The following is a 20,745-nucleotide window of genomic DNA, read 5'->3' as shown; positions in this document are numbered from 1 at the left end:
GCCTTCAGAGCAACCTCAGCCTCCATCGGCGGCGCTCGGAAGCAAGCCCTGCCTAGCTGCAGGGCTTGCCTCCGAGCGCCAGCAGTGGATGCTTTCCCGGAGGTTGCTTTGAAGGCAGCACCGCCCAGATGGGCGGCGCTGCCTTCAGAGCAACCTCAGCATCCATCCCGGCGCTCAGAGGCAAGCCCTACCGAGCGCCGGCGGTGGATGCTTCCCCGGAGGTTGCTTTGAAGGCAGCACCGCCCAGATGGGCGGCGCTGCCTTCACAGCAACCTCCAGGGAAGCGTCCACCGCTGGCACTCGGAGGCAAGCATCACCCAGCTGGGGGGGAAATGGTGCCTATGGGGAAAAATCGCAAAGCGATTTTTCCCCATAGGGGCCATCAGTATGCGATCGCTTTTGCGATCGCAAAATCCGCATCGGTATGCGGATTCATCATTAAACGGTGCACTCGTTATACGAGGCACCACTGTATATATAAATAAATAAATAAATAAATAAATAAATAAATAAATAATATTCAATGTGAATTTTTGTGAATTTAGAAAAAAAAACAGTAATTCAGTGGATAGAGACAGAGGCAAGGCAGAAAATAAACAGACTAGAGATGGGATATTTGTCTTCACCCCCCTCCCAGGGGAGACAAATATGATTATTGCCACCACAGGTGGTTAGTACCTTTAGACCTACTCCCCAGATCCCAGCCGGTCCACTTACCACTTGTGGTGTGGCACACACAACTCTTGTTCATGCTGCACCAATCTTGGAAGTAGCCTGACCAGCACTTCCCTGCCTCCCTGCACTGCTGACCACTCCAGCAAGGAGGCAGGATAATGAGTATCTCTGCTTAGCTGCTGACTGGTCAGCAGTGTAGGGAGGTGGGGAAAAGCTGGTCAGACTACATCTGTGATTGGTGGAGTGCAAACGACAATGGCAGTGCACACTGTATGCTGAAAGTGGTCTGGGCAGTTCTGGGGGGTGGGTCCAAAGAGCCCGGCCATCTGTGGTGGCAATATTCCTATTCATATCCCCGGGGAGACAAATATCCCATCTCTAAAACAGACTCATCCCTTTTATGCCTGCTGGCTACTTAAGAGTCAACAGTTTAGCCAAGTCTGACAAAACCACAAGACGTAGTAAAATGTATGAAAATCTGTTGCATTACAGTGTTTTCAGAAAAAGTAAAATGTCTTGGTTTATTTTGAATAACATTAACTTATGGATTATTTTTTAAAGTGTAGATCAAGAACCAGTTGAGAAGTGCTATCCAACATGGAAATGTGGAGGACACAGAGAAATCAATAGGCTGACAAAAGCATAAGACTTGTAACACTACTGATTCAACTATTACATTAACAAGGGCAAAAAAAAAATGGCATGAATGATTAATGTCCCTTTCTAGCATTCCAGTTGACTCATACTTTCCTTGCACAGAGGTAAATCAGCTTAAAATAAAGAAGTAAAGTCCAGTGGGAAAATAGTAATGATCAGCTTAGGATAAAATGTTTTCTCATCAGGCTACAGAGATTCTTGGACTTACTTGTGAAATCACTGCTAAGTATGCACGGCGTTCATCATTAACTTTATGGTAAGCCTAAAGTCCAAAACAGATAAGTGGTTAAAGCAGAAGAGCGGACAGAAGATGAAAACGAGCATAACTCTGGATGGTTGACAGATATGCAGTTGTTACACTGTTCTCACCAATATTGACATATCAGACAACAAAGGCAGGAGATACAGCAAATGTACTTCATGTGGTGGTTTCAAACCTTTGCTTCTTGTTCCAGTCTAAGCTCATAATCTTTTAGCTGGTTCTGGAGACTTTTCTTCTCCTCTTCCAGATGTTTAAGAAACTGATTTAATGAATCCTGATACAGAAACAAAATAAGCAGGAATGTAAATTATTGCCTTGCTATTCAACTAAACCAGAAAAGGAGTAGTCTTTAAGTTGCCACATGTTTTTGTCTTGTTTTGTTTCTTTGGATTTCGCCTGATGTATTACCACACTCCAGAATCAGTGGCTGTCTCGTTCAGGGGCTGCACAACTGCAGTCACTGCTCCTCTTGCTGTTCACAAGTCTTTTGCTAATTTGCCCAAAGCAAGGGAAAGGCGGCAAAACTCTTTGCTGTCCACATTCCCCCATTATGCAAAATAGAAGAATTTCCCGTTAGTTCAGTCTAGATCACTAACTAGTGATCTAAATGACTGGTTCTTAACCTTGGGTTACTCAGGAGTTTTGGACTGCAACTCCCAGAAGCCTTCACCACAAGCTGTGCTGACTGGGGTTTCTGGGAGTTGCAGTTCAAAAGCATCCGAGTAACAAAGGTTAAGAACCACTGATCTAAATGAAAGGACAAGTCTACTGTGCTTTGCTTCCTCAACAAGAGCATTTTCTGCATGACATGTAAAATCCTGCCTCATTTCTTTATTATTTAAAATCTTCTTTACTTGATCAAGTTTGAATAGCATGGGGAACGTCCTGTTACTTGAACAAGCTGCAGTGAACCTTAGATTCACAGGCTTCACCCCCCAAGGAACTAACTAACCATGGCTCAAATGAAGCTGATGAGCTCACACACAGACACACACACACACACACACACAGAGAGAGAGAGAGAGAGAGAGAGAGAGAGAACGAGAACGAGAACGAGAACGAGAGAGAGAGAGAGACAAGAAGTGGGTTGTTTTTTTCCATCTATTGGTGCAGCTTCTGGTAGGTCCTGGAAACCGAAAAATTCAGTCCTGAACTTTACATGGTCTCCTACCCCAAATACAGCAGGAAAACACAGAATCCCATTATAGCTAAACAAATTAAAGAAGCCATAAAGTAAACATTGTTCTCATTTGTTCAGGGCCACTAGTGAAATTATATTTGTCCAATAACTTTTCTTGGCAGCAGAGAACATGGTTGAAATGTTATCTATTTATCTCTCCCTTCTCTGAATATCAAGGCCAGTAGGAGTCCCAGAAACGCAATGGAATTGATGTCTCCTGTTTTACAAAACATTTCTTGGACAACAATTAGAAGCCAGAGGCACCCTAAGGATAGAAATCAATTTAACGTAATACTTCCACATCTGCAAATCAGACTGTTCCATTTCAAAACAATGCACCAAACCATGTGTTCCTCTTTTTAAAAAATCCTGTCTTCCTAAAAAAAATGTGTTTCCATATGTTGTTGAACTACTACTCCCATCATCACTGACTATTCATCACACTATTTGAGATGAGACAAGCTGGAGCATAATGTTATCTGGGCATCCCCAGCTGATAAGGCTGCTTTTAAAAAAAAAAGGCTGCGGGATGATTATTAGTTTTGGCTGCAACAGCTAACGATGATATAGAAATGGAGCCAGCCACGTAATATACAAGCAAAATGAGATGTTTAACTGAATTGCATTCCCAATACACTAACCTCTAACCTGCATATTTTAAAGATGGTAATATTCATGTCTGGAAGATCTTTTTTTCATTGTAAGGCAATATAAGCACCATTTAAAAGGAAGGTTGGCAAGTCTTTGGATCCAAGTCCCAAGTCTGAGTCTTTGGTACCAAGTCCCGAGCCTCAAATCTGAGTCCCTATTAAAAACTAGCTTTTTCCCCCCAGAAAAAAGAGAGGGGGTGGATCGGTTGTGAATCACAAGTCGAGTCTCCAGTGTGACGTTAAGTGAGTCCTGTGACTCTAGTCCCCATGCCTGCCATTTAGGCATTTATGCCTGAAATTATGGAGAACTCTAAATAACTGTTATGGGTAGAGGGGTACATGTAAGACCTGACCCCATATCTGCTCCCTTGAGAGCACAGACACCTTTGTGTGATTAGTGCAAAGTCCTGCAGAAGAGGGCAATTAGCCTTTTGGCCTGGACACACTTAGAGCACTTCCATGATTGGGTACCCTCAATAGGCAGTACTCATCGGAACGCCATAGGAACATTTGGGCAAAAATGCTGACAGATGTCTCAGTGGGCCTTCAGCTGGATTGCAGAAATTCTTTAAAGATTCAAGTAAGGGGCTATATTACACGAAGATTATAGGCAAGTAGTACATAGCAGGAAGAACTCCTTGGATTTGTTTATTTTTAAAAAATCAGGCCAGTTCCACAAGAGATCTGACTATTTTTGAACTCTAAATTCAGAGATCAGAGTTTACAAGGGAGTGGGCAAAGGCAACAAGTTATCAAAAAGATGCTGGCATATTAGAAAAAAACTCCATGCTAATTTAAAAATCTGAAACAGACACCAGAGTTCAAATAAAAGCTCTCCCATGACTGGATAGCAAGTTAACTCTTTTAGGGAAAGAAGTAATAAACAACATTAAAAATGTATTTATCACTTGTAAAAATCTCCCTTTCATGCCACCTTCAAACATATAACATCAGTTTCTAGGCCCAGACTCCAAGTACAACTTGGGAAATTCCTTTAAAAATAATGATTATTATGAGATGTTGAAGCCATTCATAACTGAACAGTGATGTTAATATTCTGGGATGCAGAACATCATTGGTCAATTATGACGTCTTCAGCATCTTATTACAGTATATTTTTTATTCTAAGAAGTAAATTTTCAACTCCTACTTTTCAGATTACCAAATCTGAAAAATACGTTCCATATTATACCTCCTCTCTGACCAGTGCTTTGATCACACTTAGTCCAACTTTGTTGCAGTTGTTAGCAAACCTATTCTGTTGCATTCGAACTACAGTGGTGCCTCGCTTAGCGATGTTAATCGGTGCAGCAAAAATCGCCGCTAACCAAAAACATCGCTAAGCGATTTTAAAAAGCCCATAGGAATGCATTGAAACCCCTTCAATGCATTCCTATGGGCAAAAAACTCACCTTTAAGCGAAAATCCTCCATACGGTGGCCATTTTCACTGCCCGGTATGCGAGGAATCCATCCCAAAACACAGCAGGCGGCCATGTTTTTTACCCGGTGGCCATTTTGGAACCGCCGATCAGCTGTTGGGAAAACATTGCTATGCGAAAATCGGTAAGTGAAACAGTTTACCGATCATCGCAAAGCGATTTTTCCCCATTTAAAACATTGCAATGCGATCGCTTTTGCGATCGCAAAAACCTAATCGCTATGCGATTTCGTCGTTAACCGGGGTGCTCGTTAAGCAAGGCATCACTGTATTTCCTAGGTTCTTCAGCAAAGAAGTTCTTCCCCCTTTTCTTTTCCCATTTATTTTATCTTAAATGATCATCTGTAACAATGTGTGCTTTTAATTTCCCATTTTGTGCCAAAGTATCCTAGCTTTCTGCATTTGATACATTTCATGATATCTTAATCTTAATTCGTTAGTTTTAGCACTTGTTTGTTAGTCACTCTCTTGATCCAAGAAATTCTTAACAGTTGTAATAAACTCAAAGTGTGCTGGTTCATTTTTAATGCTTCTTTTTTTAAAAAAATATTTGCTTGTTTTAAAGACCATAGTTCCATCCTATACACAGTAAACATAGCACAGCAGAACGCTTATCACCTAGTACACAGAGCACCCATGGGGGTAAGCTTTGGTGAGTAGTGCTGCCATGCACCCCACCCACATCAAGTACAGCGGGGTCTCTACTTAAGAACGTCCCTACTTAAGAACAATCCAACTTAAGAACAGCTCCATTTGCTAAATTTTGCTTCTACTTGAGAACAGAAATCCAAGATAAGAACAGGAAAAAAAACCTTTCCTGCTCTTTTTTTAACCTTAGGTCATCTTAGGTTAAAAAAAATTCTCCCCCTAGTGGTAGAGTATGTATTAACCAGCTTTGCATTAGTTCCTATGAGAACTAATGCTTCAATGTACGAATGCACCTCTACATAACAAAAAAACAGCCAGAACGGATTAATTGGTTTTCAGTCCATGGGAAATTTTGCTTCAACTTAAGAACACCATTCCAAAACGGATTAAGTTCTTAAGTAGAGGTTCCACTGTAGTTTCTATGGACGGAAAAGAGCAGATACGGATTAAATGGTTTTCAATGCATTCCTATGGGAAATGCAGATTCAACATAAGAACTTTTCAACTTGAGAACCACCTTCCAATACAGATTAAGTTCTTAAGTAGAGACCCCACTGTATCAGTTGCGGTTAATTAACCTGGCTGCTAGAAAAGCCATTAGCTTTGGGTGGAAGAGCCTGACCAGGAGGTCCATGGAGCTATGAAAACCTAAACATCTCTCAAGTCCCACCAGATCCTGGGCAGCAGCAACATCAATACAAACCATGAGGTATTCTGCACACTAAATATAGGGATTTTATTTCTAACACTTCCATCAGAGAACAAGACTGTTCTAGTTTACATATGCAAATATGTGGATTCCTCACTCCTGCATACGTAATAAATGTTTTAAAAACATGATTATAAACCGGAATGAACCAGTATCCCACAGCTTGCTGCCCACTGCAGGTGAATTTTTTAAAAGCTTATAATCATATTTTTAAAACATGTATTACATATACAGGAGGGAGAAATCCACGTATTTGCATATGTAAACTAGAACAGTCTTGTTCTCTGATGGAAGTGTTAGAAATAAAACTCCTATATTTGGAGTGCAAAATACATCTTAAAATGTGGGTGTTTTTCTCTCAAACCAAGTGGAAGAAATATCTTTGTCGTGTAGACAGACTGACAACACACTGCAAGTGATAAGTCTTATCTGTCATGAAACTCTCTTGAGAACCGACAAGGTGAACTATGAATGTCACCACAAAACTAAGCAAACATTTGTCCTATCTCACTCAAGAGGCAAAAACAATAAAATAAGAGAGCGTGGAAATAAACAAGTAATCTTTTGTTGCCCAAAATGGTGCTTAAGGGTGTCGATGTAAGTTCCATTCAAGATGCATTGCACTTTTTCTACCGGTGACATTTTCAAAGAAAACAAAATTCTACAATGAGAAATTATTTCTGCATCTGTGTCAGGGAGAACCACCAGGACAGAGCAGTATAATTTAGACTGCCCACTGAGAACAGACCAGATTGTAGCTCTGTTCAGTTTCTTGGTAAGTTGTAGCTTAGGTTTCTGTGGTGCTGATGACTGGAGGAAAGATTCAGAAACAACAATATAGGACATTCTGGATTGGGATTCTAGTCCTACTGTCCGGATTTAAGTGGTTTGTTCATCATGGTAGTATTGTCGTCATCGTCTTAGAATTGCAGAGCTGGAAGGAACCCTGTAGATCACTGAGCCCAGCCCCTGTAGATCACTGAGCACAGCAGGGAACTGAACTCCCAACCTCCAGTTGTGCAGCCAGATGTTAAACCATTGAGCTATTTAACAGTTCAATGCTTGTCCCAGAAAAGTGAAAAGAGACCTAGTGGGATGGAATGTTGTGAGAATATTTGGATGTATGCTAGCATAGTACAGTGACTAAACGCTATGAGCTCTTGGCTCTAGAGTAGCATATCAAATAAATCAGATTTTTGAAACCAAGTGGGATCAAGCCTGGTTACTATTGAAATGGGAGACAACTAGGCAACAGGACAAATCCTGGAATACCCCTCCGGTCAGAACGGATAACACTGGGCTATGCAAATCAATGGCTTCACTTAGTATATGGTCGCATCTAATGTGTCAACCTGTGAAATTTTGTGTGTACAGAGTGATAAAATAATAAAGGGAGGCACAGAAAAACACAATCTTCAAAACATGTATGGTGCTTTTAAAATGAAGGTTGAACAACAATTTACTAAAAGTCACTATGACATAATCAGCCAGCTCTCCAGCCAATTTTGGAAGCAAGGTCAATTTATAATATCATTGCCTTGCAAAAGAATCTCTTTCATGGCTGACAGCTGGACATGCAAAAAAATGATAATACAAAACAAATTGGGGGGGGGGACTCATAGAGTCCGAAAGTGCAGATTGAGCAACAATTTGCACTTAGTATACCTGCACTTTGCACCCACAGGGAATTCATAGAGTCCGAAAGTGCAGATCGAGCAACAATCTGCACTTAGTCTACCTGCACTTTGCACCCACACCATTTTGCCTATGTGATAAAATGCTTCACAAGCAACTTACTATTCCAGCAAGAGCAGGGACCCATTTAGTCAAGGTAATAACAGCTATCTGCTATGAGGGCAACTTGTCAGCCTCATAAATTGCATATTTTGCTACTCTGATAAAAGTATTACCATACAGAATACAATGGTGCCTCGCAAGACAAAATTAATCCGTTCCACGGTTAATGCTGTCTAGTGAAAATTTCATCTTGCGAAGTGCAGTTTCCCATAGGAATGCATTGAAATTAAATTAATGCATTCCTGGTGGGGGGGGGGAGTCAGAAACAAAAAAAGTCAGAAAAAAGTCACCTACCAGGTACAGTAGATTGAGCCCCGCTCCTCACAGTGCCTTGGTAGACCCGGGACAGCCGGACTCTGTGTGAACAGAGTGCCGAACAGCTGAGAGTCGGCAACCAGCAGAAAGTTGGCAGCCATTTTGAGAGGTGACCACATTGCTGCTGCCTCTCAAAAAGTCACTGGTAAGTGACTTTTTTCTGACTTTTTTTTTGGTTTCTGACTCCCCTCCCCATAGGAATGCATTAATTTAATTTCAATGCATTCCTATGGGAAACCCGCCTCGCAAGACGAAAAATATCGCAAGATGGCCCATCTTGCGAGGCACCAAAAAACTCACAAGACCCGTTCGTCTTGCGAGTTTTTCGTCCCGCGAGGCACTCGTCTTGCAAGGCAGCACTGTAATCCCATTCTGAGCAATACAGCACACTGGACAATTGGCATTCTAACTTCAGTTTTTCCTGACCTTCTCTCCATGATGGGCAGGCACAGATGCAATATATATGTGCCTAACGTGCTATGGAAAGTGACAGGCAGAGAGAAGATCCTGTAATCTAGTCAACTTTCCTTTTGAAATCAAACACAAAGAGGACAGTATCTCCTCTTTTAAATGGCTACAAGCACCTTTGGGTTAATCAATTTATTTTAATTATTTTAACATTTTGGGCACACCTGTGATGTTTCTTGATGGATTTAAATCTGTATCAGGTTTCCCACATGGAAATCAAAGGACACAAGGAATGCATCTTTTCTTCTACTGAAATCAAAATACCCTTTTACCTATACTGAATTTTCATGCTATGTGGAATAATGCTTATAACAAAAATGAAGATAAAGTATATTCTTCAACTGGATGTGAAACATGCAAATTCAGTGACTATGACCTAAGGTGATACCAAAGCAATTTTAAGCTGGAAAGATATCCCAGTAGCCAATGGGACTCAAAGCCAGCCTGCACTGTCCCAGTATATTGAATGTCTCTAAATGTGACATGAGATAAAAATTCCAAAACTGAAACGTATTGAAATATGTTTGAGGAAGTGTCTGAAAAAGTGGACTTATCCATGAAAGCTCACATTAAAACATAGCAGTTAGTCTTTAAACTGCCGCAATGGTTTTGTCTTCTTTATTTTTTCTTTTTCCTTTGTTATTTTCTGACTTTGATGCAGCGCCACCTGGTGGCTAGTGTTTAAAGTTTACAATAAATCCTTATTATTTGACTACCCTTGAATGCTTGCTGTTCTTCCCAAAACATATTTAAGAGAATACTGGGAAGAGCAGGCACATTCTACCAAAATGCAGGCGGCACTGGAATGGTACGTCCTCAATCAGGCCTCCAGTTCAAAGTTTTATGAGAGGTCCCTTCCAGCTCTGAAGTTCAAAGATTATTATTATTATAAAGGCAGTGCCTCAGTAAAGAAACACTGACGTTCCCACAAAGTTCCTCACAGCCCTTGTGACACCACGAGGAACACTATCCTCCACTTAAAATAACCTGGGGTGCTATCAGACAAGTACATCTGCAACTCACCCATACTGGAAGACTAGACAGCTTATTTGTAAGTAAAAGTATTTGTGAAAATGACAGCTGGTTGTCTGCATCGACAAACTTGCTGTGGAGTAAACAGATTCGTTTCTGTCTCTTACTGTCCCTCTAGTGGTCCTCTGATGTACATGTGCTATGTGTGCAAAAATGAAGGGCAAACAAATCCACACGAACTGTAACAGAAGGATCATAGAATCACAGAGTTGGAAGAGATCACGGGAGCCATCGAGTCTAACCCCCTGCCATGCAGGAACTCCATCAAAGCACTCATGGGATGTTGGTATATAGCAGGAATGGGCAACTTCTCTTTTTTTAAAATATTTTTTAAATTACAGCACAAAACAAAGGTCAAAGGTCCAGCTCCCCTCCAGCTTTGAAGGCCTGCTTCAGCACTGGTACAAGCCCCCCTGTGTCCCAGCCACCCACTCCAAACTTCCTGCATCTCCCCAGAAGCCTTTTACTTTTAAAATGATGAAGGTTGTAGGACACACAGTTACAAATGTAGACATAATTCCCTCTTCTCAATGACTGTTTTAAGCTCCAAAGGACCTTTAAAAAACAGTGATTATTCTATACATTGTTCTTCTTAAAATAAGGATACAGTGGTGTCCCGCTTGACGATTACCTCGTTAGGCGAGGAAATCGCTTAACGATGAAGTTTTTGCAATTGCTTTTGCGATCGCAAAACGATGTTTTAAATGGGAAAAATTGCTTCACGATGATTGGTTCCCTGCTTCGGGGATCAATTTTTCACTTTACGATGATCAGAAAGCAGCTGATCGTCTGGTTTCAAAATGGCCGTCCCCTGTTTAAAATGGCTCCCTGCTGTGCTTAGGACGGATTCCTCGCATTACAGGCACCAGAAAATGGCCACCCTATGGAGGATCTTCGCTGGATGCTGAGGTATTTCGCCCATTGGAACGCATTGAGCGGTTTTCAATGGTTTCAATGGGCTTTTTCATTTCACTTGATGAGGATTTTGCTTAACAGCGATTTGAACGGAACAGATTATCCTTGTCAAGCGAGGCACCACTGTACTTGCAAACCTTAACTGGGGGAGGGGGATGTCATGTAGAAGCTACTTTCATGTATAGTTCAAAATGTAAAATCATGACAGAAGTGTCCCTGGATATGATCACACAAGGAAATAGATCATATTTTGGACCATTTATGGAGCAGTCCACTGCAATCTATTTCCTGATAAACACATGACATTATGGTGGATTGTGCTCTAGCTGACCATGAGCCATGCCTAAGCTGGACCTTTTTGGCACAGCTATAAGGCTTCTACTTTTGGGGAGCTGGGCTGAAGCAATCCCCCAACAGACAGTAGGGTTGATTTAAAGGAGATCACTCCAAGAAATGCAATCTTTTCCAGTGCAATTGGACGTGTGCCTTTTCTGCCGTCTTGCAGCTCCCTCTCTCTGTACAGAGGCAATTTCCCCAATGCCTCTAAACAGAAGCAGTCCATACTTCACATCAAATATTAAGAAGCAGGGCTAAAGAAGATTGGTTCTTCTGCAGTTGCCTGCAAGAACTCCCAACAAGGGAAAATTTAAATAGGAATTAAACATCTTCCAATGGATGTGTGTGTGTGTGTGTGTGTGTGTGTGTGTGTGTGTGTGTGTGTGTGTGTGTGTGTGTGTGTGTGTGTGTGTGTGTGTGTGTGTGTGTGTGTGTGTGTGTGTGTGTGTGTGTGCGTGTGTGCGTGTGTGCGTGTGTGCGTGTGTGTCACTGCTTGATTCCTAGGGAAGTGGGTTAATTGTTTCTGAAACACAAAAACTTATTCCCATACTATCCATTTAAGATCTAACTTCTTCATTGTAACCAACTGAAAATATAATTTCTTAAGTGGTGGTTTCTTGTTCTCCACAAGAAAGGACTAAAAACGTAATGTAAAATAATGAGGAGGAACTGATCAGGACTAGCACAATACTGAGAATGGACCACAGGATCAGCCCAGAAACTTTATAACTAAAGTACTTACCAGTTTAAGAGTTTCATTTGTGCTTTGTCACCTGCTATGAAGATAACTAACAGTGACATAGCCTCTAAACAATGAAGTGAATGGCAGAAGTGGAAGATGCTGCACAATAAAGCTAGCAATCCTTCTTGAAGATCGAAAACAAAAGGGAAACATTGGGATTTCTCCTGTCAGAACCAGTCTTCTGGTAGCTTTTTTGTAGGTGAAGGGACACAGCACTCTGTGCCTTGAATGGGGAGGCTGTTGCCTTCCAGATGTTGGTGGATTCCAGGTCCCGCAATCCAGAATGACCAATGGAAGCTGGAAGACGGAATCCAATTACATCTGTAGCAGCATAGGTTTCCCACCCTTAGTCTATGTTATGGTATGGTAGTATTTATTAACCATCTTTCTTTCAAAGGAATGTACAATAAATATCTTTTAAAATAAATGAAAACACAACCTTAAGAAGATCCAAAGACAGAATAATAGGATTGACTCATTAAGGCTGAAGAGGGTCTTCTGAATAGACAAGGGGAATTCTGTTACACGGGATGCAGCATCAGATTCTTTCTCCTTGGATGGCAATTAACAGGGCTTCGATCTGGTTATTGTCAAGGACAATATTGTCCTACTATTGTCAGCTAGGTTTGGCTGATGAAATCCATATTCCTTTATGAATTCCTGTGCAATTTACATAGCATGTTCATAATGGAAAGAAGTGAAATATCTATTTTTGCAGCTGTATATTATTTGCTTATCAGGTTTTTTTTTCATAACTAGGAGATACTCAAGCTCAAGTATTAGAAGCACCACACTTGTAGCACCATGCTGGGTTTGACAGTAACATTATCCACATCTATCAATTCTGAAACCCAGGTCCCTTAGCTTCCCAACATCAAGGCAGATGTGGGATTTAGAGAGTAGGATATCTCTGCCATAATTTATAACATGCACCTAACTATTCCCAAGAAGAATGTTGTTCAGCTATTACCATAACTGTGTCTGCAGAAATTCTGCAATATTCATAATCAGATTTGCATATGAGGCTCTCTTTATTAGGATGCTTTAATGCAGGCACCATCATGAGAGAAAAAGATGAAAGTTCCTCTTCCAAATGTGGAACATTAATTTCTGGGAGGAAAAAAAAACTTTTGTCCATTTCCTGCAATCACTCTTAATGAAAGGACACCGGCTGGCTCATTTTACAGAAAGCAGATTTCACAGTGCAGTAAAGCATGCTTCAAAGGGAGAGCATTTTGATTGCTTCATAATTAGTGCCAATACAAAATAAGGGATATAGGGCACAAAAGAACATACCAATTAAATAGAGCTCACAACAAGGATGCCATTGAGATGCCCTTCTTATTTCGTAGCATTTTCAATATCCAGTCCTAACAGGCAGAGAGAGAGTTTCCTATTCTGTTCTGCCCATCACATCCATCCTATTCTCTCTAATCATGCTCATCTATTCCATTCTATCCCCACTTGGGAGGTGGGGTGGTGAAGCCATGGCAAAATGATGTCCTTAGGAAAACAGAAATGCTCAGATAAGAATGGGCTGCAAAAGACAAAGAGCAAGAAAGAGCTCTGAGAAAGATATAGCTCAAATACAGCAAACAATATAGACCTTTTGCATCAATTGTATGCAGAAAAAAAAATCTAATCTAAAAAAAACCTTCTTTACCATAGAACATCTCCCCATGATACCTCAAAATATAGCTTATTATAGTCTTTCATAATCTAGTGTCCTCCAAGTGTTTTGGGATACAATTCCCATCAGCCTGAGCCAGTATGCCCAAGGGTTAGGGACCATAGGCTGGTAGCCAAAATGTTTGGAAAGCATCAGGCTAGGGAGGCTGCTTTTCCGATGTATCTACTTTTGCAACACATTAACCTTTGCAGGTAAAATTAACATGTGGTAAAAAGCCAAATGTTTGCAGAATAGTCCATCCTGGTTTGGTATTTGTAGACATGGACAACTGTCATTAGTGACCAACAAACTCTCTTCATTTTGATTAGGAAATGGGGCATTAGATTATTACTACATTGATGCACGTAAGCTTTGATCCACTAGAAGAATTGTTGAGACCAAAAATGGGACGGGGTGGGGGAGAGAGAGAGAGAGAGAGACCGTTCCGCACTTCAGGTAGTTAATATATATTTGAAAGGGGAATTTTCCAAGTTCCTCTGGTATTATTTTGAAGAGCTACCAACAGGCATACTTTCATCTGCCTCCCACAACCACCTCCTGTGCCCACAGGCCTAAGTGAGTCCATACGACTGGGTCATCATGGCCTGGTAGTTAGCACACACAAGCTTCCCTATGACTATCATGGGAACACACCAATAATGGCTGGGATAATTAATTATAAAAGCCCATATTAAAAAATGTAAGAATTCAGGGGAGAAGACCAGTCATTATGCAAAGTTTAAGGTACAGTACTTCATATGCTACAAACCATAAGGAGAGATGTTTCTCAAAACTGCTGATGTTAACTCTTTTGGTAGCATTAAATATACATTCCCTCATACAGCAAAATTTCTAGATATTTGTTCAGTTAAATATCATACTTACCACATGCATTTGATCAAAGGAGCGAATAGAAGCCAATCTGTCTACAAATAAGAAAAACACACAAGCTTCATGCAAATATAAATCCCTGCATGCAACTGTCAGTACCATACAAAAAGAAGAAGTACCATACAAAAAGAAGAAAACATTAATCCTACCCGTTGGACTGCCACAAACATGTTCCATCTTTCCTTGTAGACGTCCAATTTGTCTTTCCAGCTGTTTGTTCAGTTCTATTTGGGTTTCATATCTGGTTTTCCATTCATTGTCTTAAAACAAAAATAAATCCGCTGTAGCTACTGTCCCTAGATTACATACCTATCTTAAAGCTTTTGAAGCAGGACTGAGGAATCTTTATTCCCTCCAATTGTTTTGCACTACAACTCCCATTATCCCTTCCCTTTGGCTTAGTCTCAGCTCATGCAGCTGATCTCAGTTCTGCTGGCAGAACAGGATGTGCCAGCACAACTGCTAAAATCGCAGAAGAGCAAAAAATGAGGTAGAAAATGTGAGGACCTCGACAGCTGCTGAGGCATCATCCCACACCCAAACTCCTCTCAGCCCAGGTTCCCAGTCATTAGGCCAGCACAATGTTAGGCCAGAGTCAATGCAGCCCGGAATGACTTCCAACATCCTTCACCTGGCTGAGGTTTGGATTCAGCCTCTGCTGGCTTAGTCTCAGCTTAGCCAGTCCTCAGCCATCTGGGTTGTTAAGATCATGCACCTAGTCTCTTACCTTCGTTCCCAACACTGTCGAGCCTTTTTTCCAACTCTGCTACTACATTTTTCATTTCATATATTGAGAGTTCTAGCATTTCTCTGCATCACAGAGAGAACAAGTAGTTACATAATTTTAACAGACAATAAAAACGTAACATTCAGAGAGATTAAAAAATGTATTCATGTTTATAACACATCTCTTTTCATGATCCGCGAGGTTCTTTGAACAGATTTACAACTACAATCAGGCACTTCCCAAGCACTCCAAATTCATGGAGAATACCAAGCTATGGAACAGATGTCACCCCAAGCAACAAGATCCCTCCCTTGCCCAGAATTTTGCTGGGAATGGACTTTCACATGGCAGACAGATGGCAATTTGACTTCATGCTATTGAGCAAAATTGCATTAAGATTTTGCAAGTCCCAAGACAAATGGATTACTGAGCTCTTGCTCATACAGAGGCCATATGTATTTCCACCATAGAGGCATTTTAATTAGTTATTGCTTGTGTTTGATTGTTTTAATTTGTTATTACTCATGCTTTGGTTGCAAAAGAAGTCATTCCAATCTGAAACACTAGAATTAGCACACACTGGCTGAAATACTGTTGCTTTGAATAGTATGTCATAATTAAAATAGTCCCACTGAATCAACGGAACTTACAAAGGAACTGACTCACCAAATCCCCACTGATTCAACGGACCTACTCTCGTTGCAATTTATTACACTAAGCAACAGGACTTCAGCCATTACAATACTGATCAGTATGAATAGTGAAATCTGAAGCTTTGTGAAAGCTTATCATAAGCTTCTGTTGGTATATTTCAATTGTATTTTTAGGTTGCTTTTAATTCTTTAATTGCAGTCATTGATTCAAAATTATTTCTTATATTTAAGGCTGCTTAGCAAAGACTGGGGTCTAGAAAGGCACCTCAGACACACACTAGACAGGTAAATTTAAAATCTTTATCCATGCTCAGGTCTATTTTTGCTACTAAGGGATACTTTTTTCAATAATAAAATATATATTGGGCATATATGGCTTGCATCTCTCCATGTGCAATGTGAAGGTGCATTAATTTCAACTCCCTCATATATTTCCTGCAAGCATAGAAGCTATACCACGTCTCTCTTGTCCTATGTCTCCTAAATTCAAAGTGCATCCATAGCCCAGCATGAATATAATTGTAAATTTGTAAAGATGCTTCAATGCCATTTAACCCCTCAGTTGCACCTAGAGGTGGGTGAATAAGTTTGGATGAAAAGGAAAGGGTTGAAAGATATCTGCATCGTAATGCCTTTTTGCCTAATCTCTACAATAATTCATACACTGGCCTCAGGTGCATGTTACAGGGAAATCAAGACCACCAATGCATAGAATTGCAGAGCTGCAGAAGAGCTGAGCAGGGACGTTAATGACAAGGCATTTTGGAGATAATTCTTCCACAGCTAAAAGTTGGGAGGCAACTTGATGGCTTCTTGTCCCAAACCCCACACCCCACTTGTGTTTTGGAATGAACAATCATGAAGGTGTTGAAAAGAGCAGTTGTGTCTGCCAGTTAGAACTGAAGCAAAACAACGGAGAGTCAGAGTGGATTGTTTTGTAGTTATGTGCCATCAATTCACTTCCAAATTATGGAGACCCTATGAATGAGAGATCTCCAAAAGATCCTGTCTTCGACAGCCTTGCTTAGCTCTTCTAGACTCAACCCTGTCTAGGGAGTCGGTCCGTCTCATATTTGGGCTTCCTCTTTTCCTGCTGCCTTCCACCTTTCCCAGCATCGTCTTTTCCAGAGAATGGTGGGTCCAAAGTAGGTCAGCTTGGATGTCAACATTCAGAGTGGAATACAGATCTTCCTAAAAAAGGTAAGTATGTGTAACAGACAAAATGTCCACAAGTATAACAAAAAGACAATACTGTACTAAAATGTTTTGTGGTTTCTTTAATACTGGCAAGATTTATTTCAGTGTGAGTTTTCTAGGATTCTGTTTCTTCACATAGATGGTGGAGTGAACCCTTAGAAGACATGAACAGCAAACCCTGAAAGCTTACAGTGAAACAAATCTGTTAGATTTAAAGTTTCCATCAGACTTTGTCTTGGGTACACATGTAGTACCCTAGTTAAGAGGGCCGGCCTGGGACTTGAGAGATCAGGATTCCAGGTCCCACTGAGTCAAGCAAGGTAGCGGGTGGCCTTTGCTCAGCCACTTTCTTTCAACCGGACCAACCTCGCAGGGTTGCTGAGAGAGGACAAGGTTGCAGAGGACGAGGACAGCCACGTCTTCCGCCCAGAGGTTGGCTAAGAAATAAATTACAATCTGGTGACACCTTACGTGGGATTTTCGCAGCGCTCCTGGCAAAAGGGACTCACTTCATCTGCTTCTCCTGCTGCAGCTCCAGCGCGGCTCCCTCCAGGTGCGACAACTCGCCCGGGTTCCCCCCTTCGCCCATGCTCGCTTGCCGCCGCCTCCTCGGGGGCCGCCGCACACGCGGCGCGTCCTCATCGCCTTGGAGAGAGAAGCCGGCGGAAGACGCGGAGCTCGGGCGGGGGCAGAGCTTCGAAGGGTCACGTGGCATCGCCGCCGCCTCCGCCGCCGCCTCTCTTCCCCCCGTCCCGCTCCCGCTTCACCGCATCCTCCCGAGAGACCTCTCGGACGCTCTAGAGGCGGCCTCCTGCCTGGAAAGGGGGGGGGGGGTGCCGCCTCTGGTCCGCATAGGGCGCTCTCTCTTTCTCTTTCTCTCGTTTTTCGCCCATGGAGAAAGCCAGCCGCACCCTACGTGTCGGGCTGTGAAAGAAGCTCGGAACAGACTTTGAGGCGATTACGGGCTCCTCCACACAGGCTCTCCCTCCTGGTTTCTATTCGACCTTGAAGTGCAGCTGTGCGCGGGAGGGAAGGATGTGCTGGCTAGCGCTTAGATCTGCCTGAGGGGGGGAAAATCTGGAAGCACTACCTTCTCTTAGGTGTAACGAGTCATAGAGTAGGGTAGACCAGAAAGAGAGCCCCGAACTGAGAAAAGTTGCATTCTTGGACTACACCTCCCAAAATCCCCAACCAGCAGGCTAGTCCTCTTTGGCCCTCCAAATGGTTGTACAGTGGGGCCTCGCTAGACAGTTACCCCGCGTGACAGTTTTTTCGCTAGACATTGACTTTTTGCAATCCCTATAGCGATTTGCAAAACTGATTCCTAGGGGGGAATTTCACTGGACAATGTTTGGTCCCTGCTTCACAAACCGATTTCCGCTAGACAACGATTTGCTTTTCGCTAGACAATGATTTTGCTGGACAGCGATTTCAGTGGAATGGATTATCATCGTCTAGCGAGCCACCACTGTACTACAACTCTCACAGTCCTTTACCAATGGCTGCCGTTCTGTCTGGAGATGATGGAAAACTAGAAGTAGGCAGGGCATGATTGCCAAAGGAAGGATGCCAAAGTCAACACCCCCGGACCCATCCCTTCCCTGCTTGCAGGGACAGTGTTGTACAAGACCTTTACATTTAAATCTAACAGTGGAAAAGTAGCCTGTTATTGCTGTGAGCTCAGTCGTTTGGGTGGCTTGGCAAGCTGCACTGTTAGGTCCACAGTACCACCAGCAGGAATACACCTTGTTGTATTTTATACCTAGAAAAACCTAGGTTGCTGAAAAAGTCAGTCAACTTTATAGCATGGAATTGTTTAATCAGCCTTCGGGATGACTGAAGGGTTTTTAGTGCTCAGCACTGAGGGCAGTGCTCGGCTTGCCAAAACTAAACCCACCTTTTCTGTAATGCTGTTTAAGCTTCAAGGGACAACCCTAATCAAGAATGATGTGACCAAGGTTTAAACTAGGTGATTTTTGGTACAAATTATTGTGCAGTTCTTTGCTATGATGATAGACTTCAAAGATGAACAACTAGCATCCTCATATGAAATCTAGGTTTGCTCCCATTTAAACAGGTTCAAAATCTACAATATTTAAATGCCCGTTTGACCTGCAGAGAAATACAGGTTGTTTCTACAGCTCTGAATTTTTGGGCAAGGATTTCTGATGGGAGACGTACTTCCTGTAGCAAACTGGTTTCCATTTGATCCTGTGAAGTGGGACAGGCTCCTTCAGGTAAGCCTCTTGCTATGACTACCATTTTTCCCCAATTACCTATTTTTACCTATTCTCCAGAGAGAAGCTTGGCATATACCAAGATCCAGGTCTATAGAGCCTGTATCCTGAGTACACTCCTGTACTGCAGTGAGTCCTGGACCCTCTGTGCATGGCAGGAGAGGAAGCTGAACATGTTTCATAGGTTGTTGTGGGTTTTTCGGGCTTCTTGGCCGTGTTCTGAAGGTGGTTTTTCCAAACATTTCACCAGTCTCTGTGGCCGGCATCTTCAGAGGACAGCAAACTGTGCTCTGGTGTAGTTTGGCTAGGGCGTGGAGTATTTATGGCTGTGAGATGGGATGATTAGTGTATATTGTTGTGGGTGTATTGTTTTCTGTGGATGGGTGATTAGTGTGTTTTGTTGTGGTGTGTTGTACACACTAATCATCCCATCTCACAGCCATGAATACTCCACGCCCCAGCCAAACTACACCAGAGCACAGTTTGCTGAAGATGCCGGCCACAGAGACTGGCGAAACGTTAGGAAAAACCACCTAAGGAACACGGCCAAGAAGCCCGAAAAACCCACAACAACCATTAGATCCCAGCCGTGAAAGCCTTCGCGAATACATGTTTCATAGGCATTGTCTCTGACACATTTTTGGTATCACTTGGCAGGACAAAATTCCAAACAGAGTAGTCCTAGAAAAAGCTGGAATTTTTAGCATGTATACATTACTGAAACAGCAACGTCTACATTGATTTGGGCATGTTGTGAGAATGGCTGATGGTCAGATTCCAAAATATCTCCTGTATGGAAAATTAGTGCAGGAAAAATCACCCCAGAGGGAGACCACAGCTGCGATACAAGGATATCTGCAAGCGGGATCTGAAGGCCTTAGGAATGGCCCTTAAGAGATGGGAAACTTTGACATCTGAGCGTTCAGCCTGGAGGCAGGCGGTGAATCACGACCTCTCCCAATTTGAAGAGACACTTGTCCAGCAGTCCCAGGCAGTCCCGAAACTGGCAAAATCAGGGAGCTGGACAGGGGGCAGATTGTATTTGTCTTCAGCGTGGAAGGGATGGTCACCCTCAAATTGGCCTTCTCAGCCAAACTAGACGCGGTTCCAAGACATCTATTCAGAGCACGTTGCCATAGTCTTTCAAGACTGAAGGATGCCTAATCTGATCAAAAAATCTAATCTAAATCTCCAGAAAAGGGTATATAGGATTTTATAAACTTATGTAAGCTTTGCTGCCAGGGAGGCTAAAATGCAATGATTTTCTAAAATCAATTTTATTTAAATCTTCAAAAAATCTAATTTTTATCATTTAAAATACAATTTAGATCACAATTTAAATTAATTTGATTTAAATCCATCTTGTTTGCTGCTGGATGTCTAATGCAAAATTAGTAGTACGAGTTTTCTGAATGTGTTAAGAACATATTCATACTCTTTAATTTAATCTAGTATACATTACTGAATTAATGTGACTAAACTAAATTAACTTTGAGCAAGGTTTATTGGAAAGACACTGATGGTACAAAAAGTAGAAGGCAGTAA

At 41.9% G+C, this 20,745-nt stretch overlaps 1 protein-coding gene across 3 annotated transcripts in view; it reads right to left on the bottom strand.

Annotated features, from left to right (window-relative positions):
* Nucleotides 1-19,074, bottom strand: part of CCDC169 (coiled-coil domain containing 169) — a 33,332-nt gene extending 14,258 nt beyond the window's left edge. For 2 of the 3 annotated variants that reach the window (XR_012085018.2, XM_020783840.3), the window contains exons 1-6: nt 17,473-19,074; nt 15,114-15,196; nt 14,536-14,646; nt 14,381-14,421; nt 1,770-1,868; nt 1,541-1,594 (exon numbers count right to left, since the gene is read on the bottom strand). Coding sequence is in view for 2 of the 3 variants with exons in the window: in XM_020783840.3 (XP_020639499.3) it covers nt 1,541-1,594; nt 1,770-1,868; nt 14,381-14,421; nt 14,536-14,646; nt 15,114-15,196; nt 17,473-17,678 (594 nt within the window). In the remaining variant the exon portion in view is untranslated. The remainder of the gene's footprint in view (nt 1-1,540; nt 1,595-1,769; nt 1,869-14,380; nt 14,422-14,535; nt 14,647-15,113; nt 15,197-17,472) is intronic. The other variant, XM_020783841.3, reaches the window with a different exon arrangement.
* Nucleotides 19,075-20,745: the final 1,671 nt, after the last annotated feature.

The sequence above is a fragment of the Pogona vitticeps genome, chromosome 3 (genome assembly GCF_051106095.1).
Source record: "Pogona vitticeps strain Pit_001003342236 chromosome 3, PviZW2.1, whole genome shotgun sequence".
NCBI classification, from domain to species: Eukaryota; Metazoa; Chordata; class Lepidosauria; order Squamata; family Agamidae; genus Pogona; species Pogona vitticeps.
Note: the sequence above shows the minus strand (reverse complement) of the source record. Positions and strands in the feature narration are given on the sequence as shown.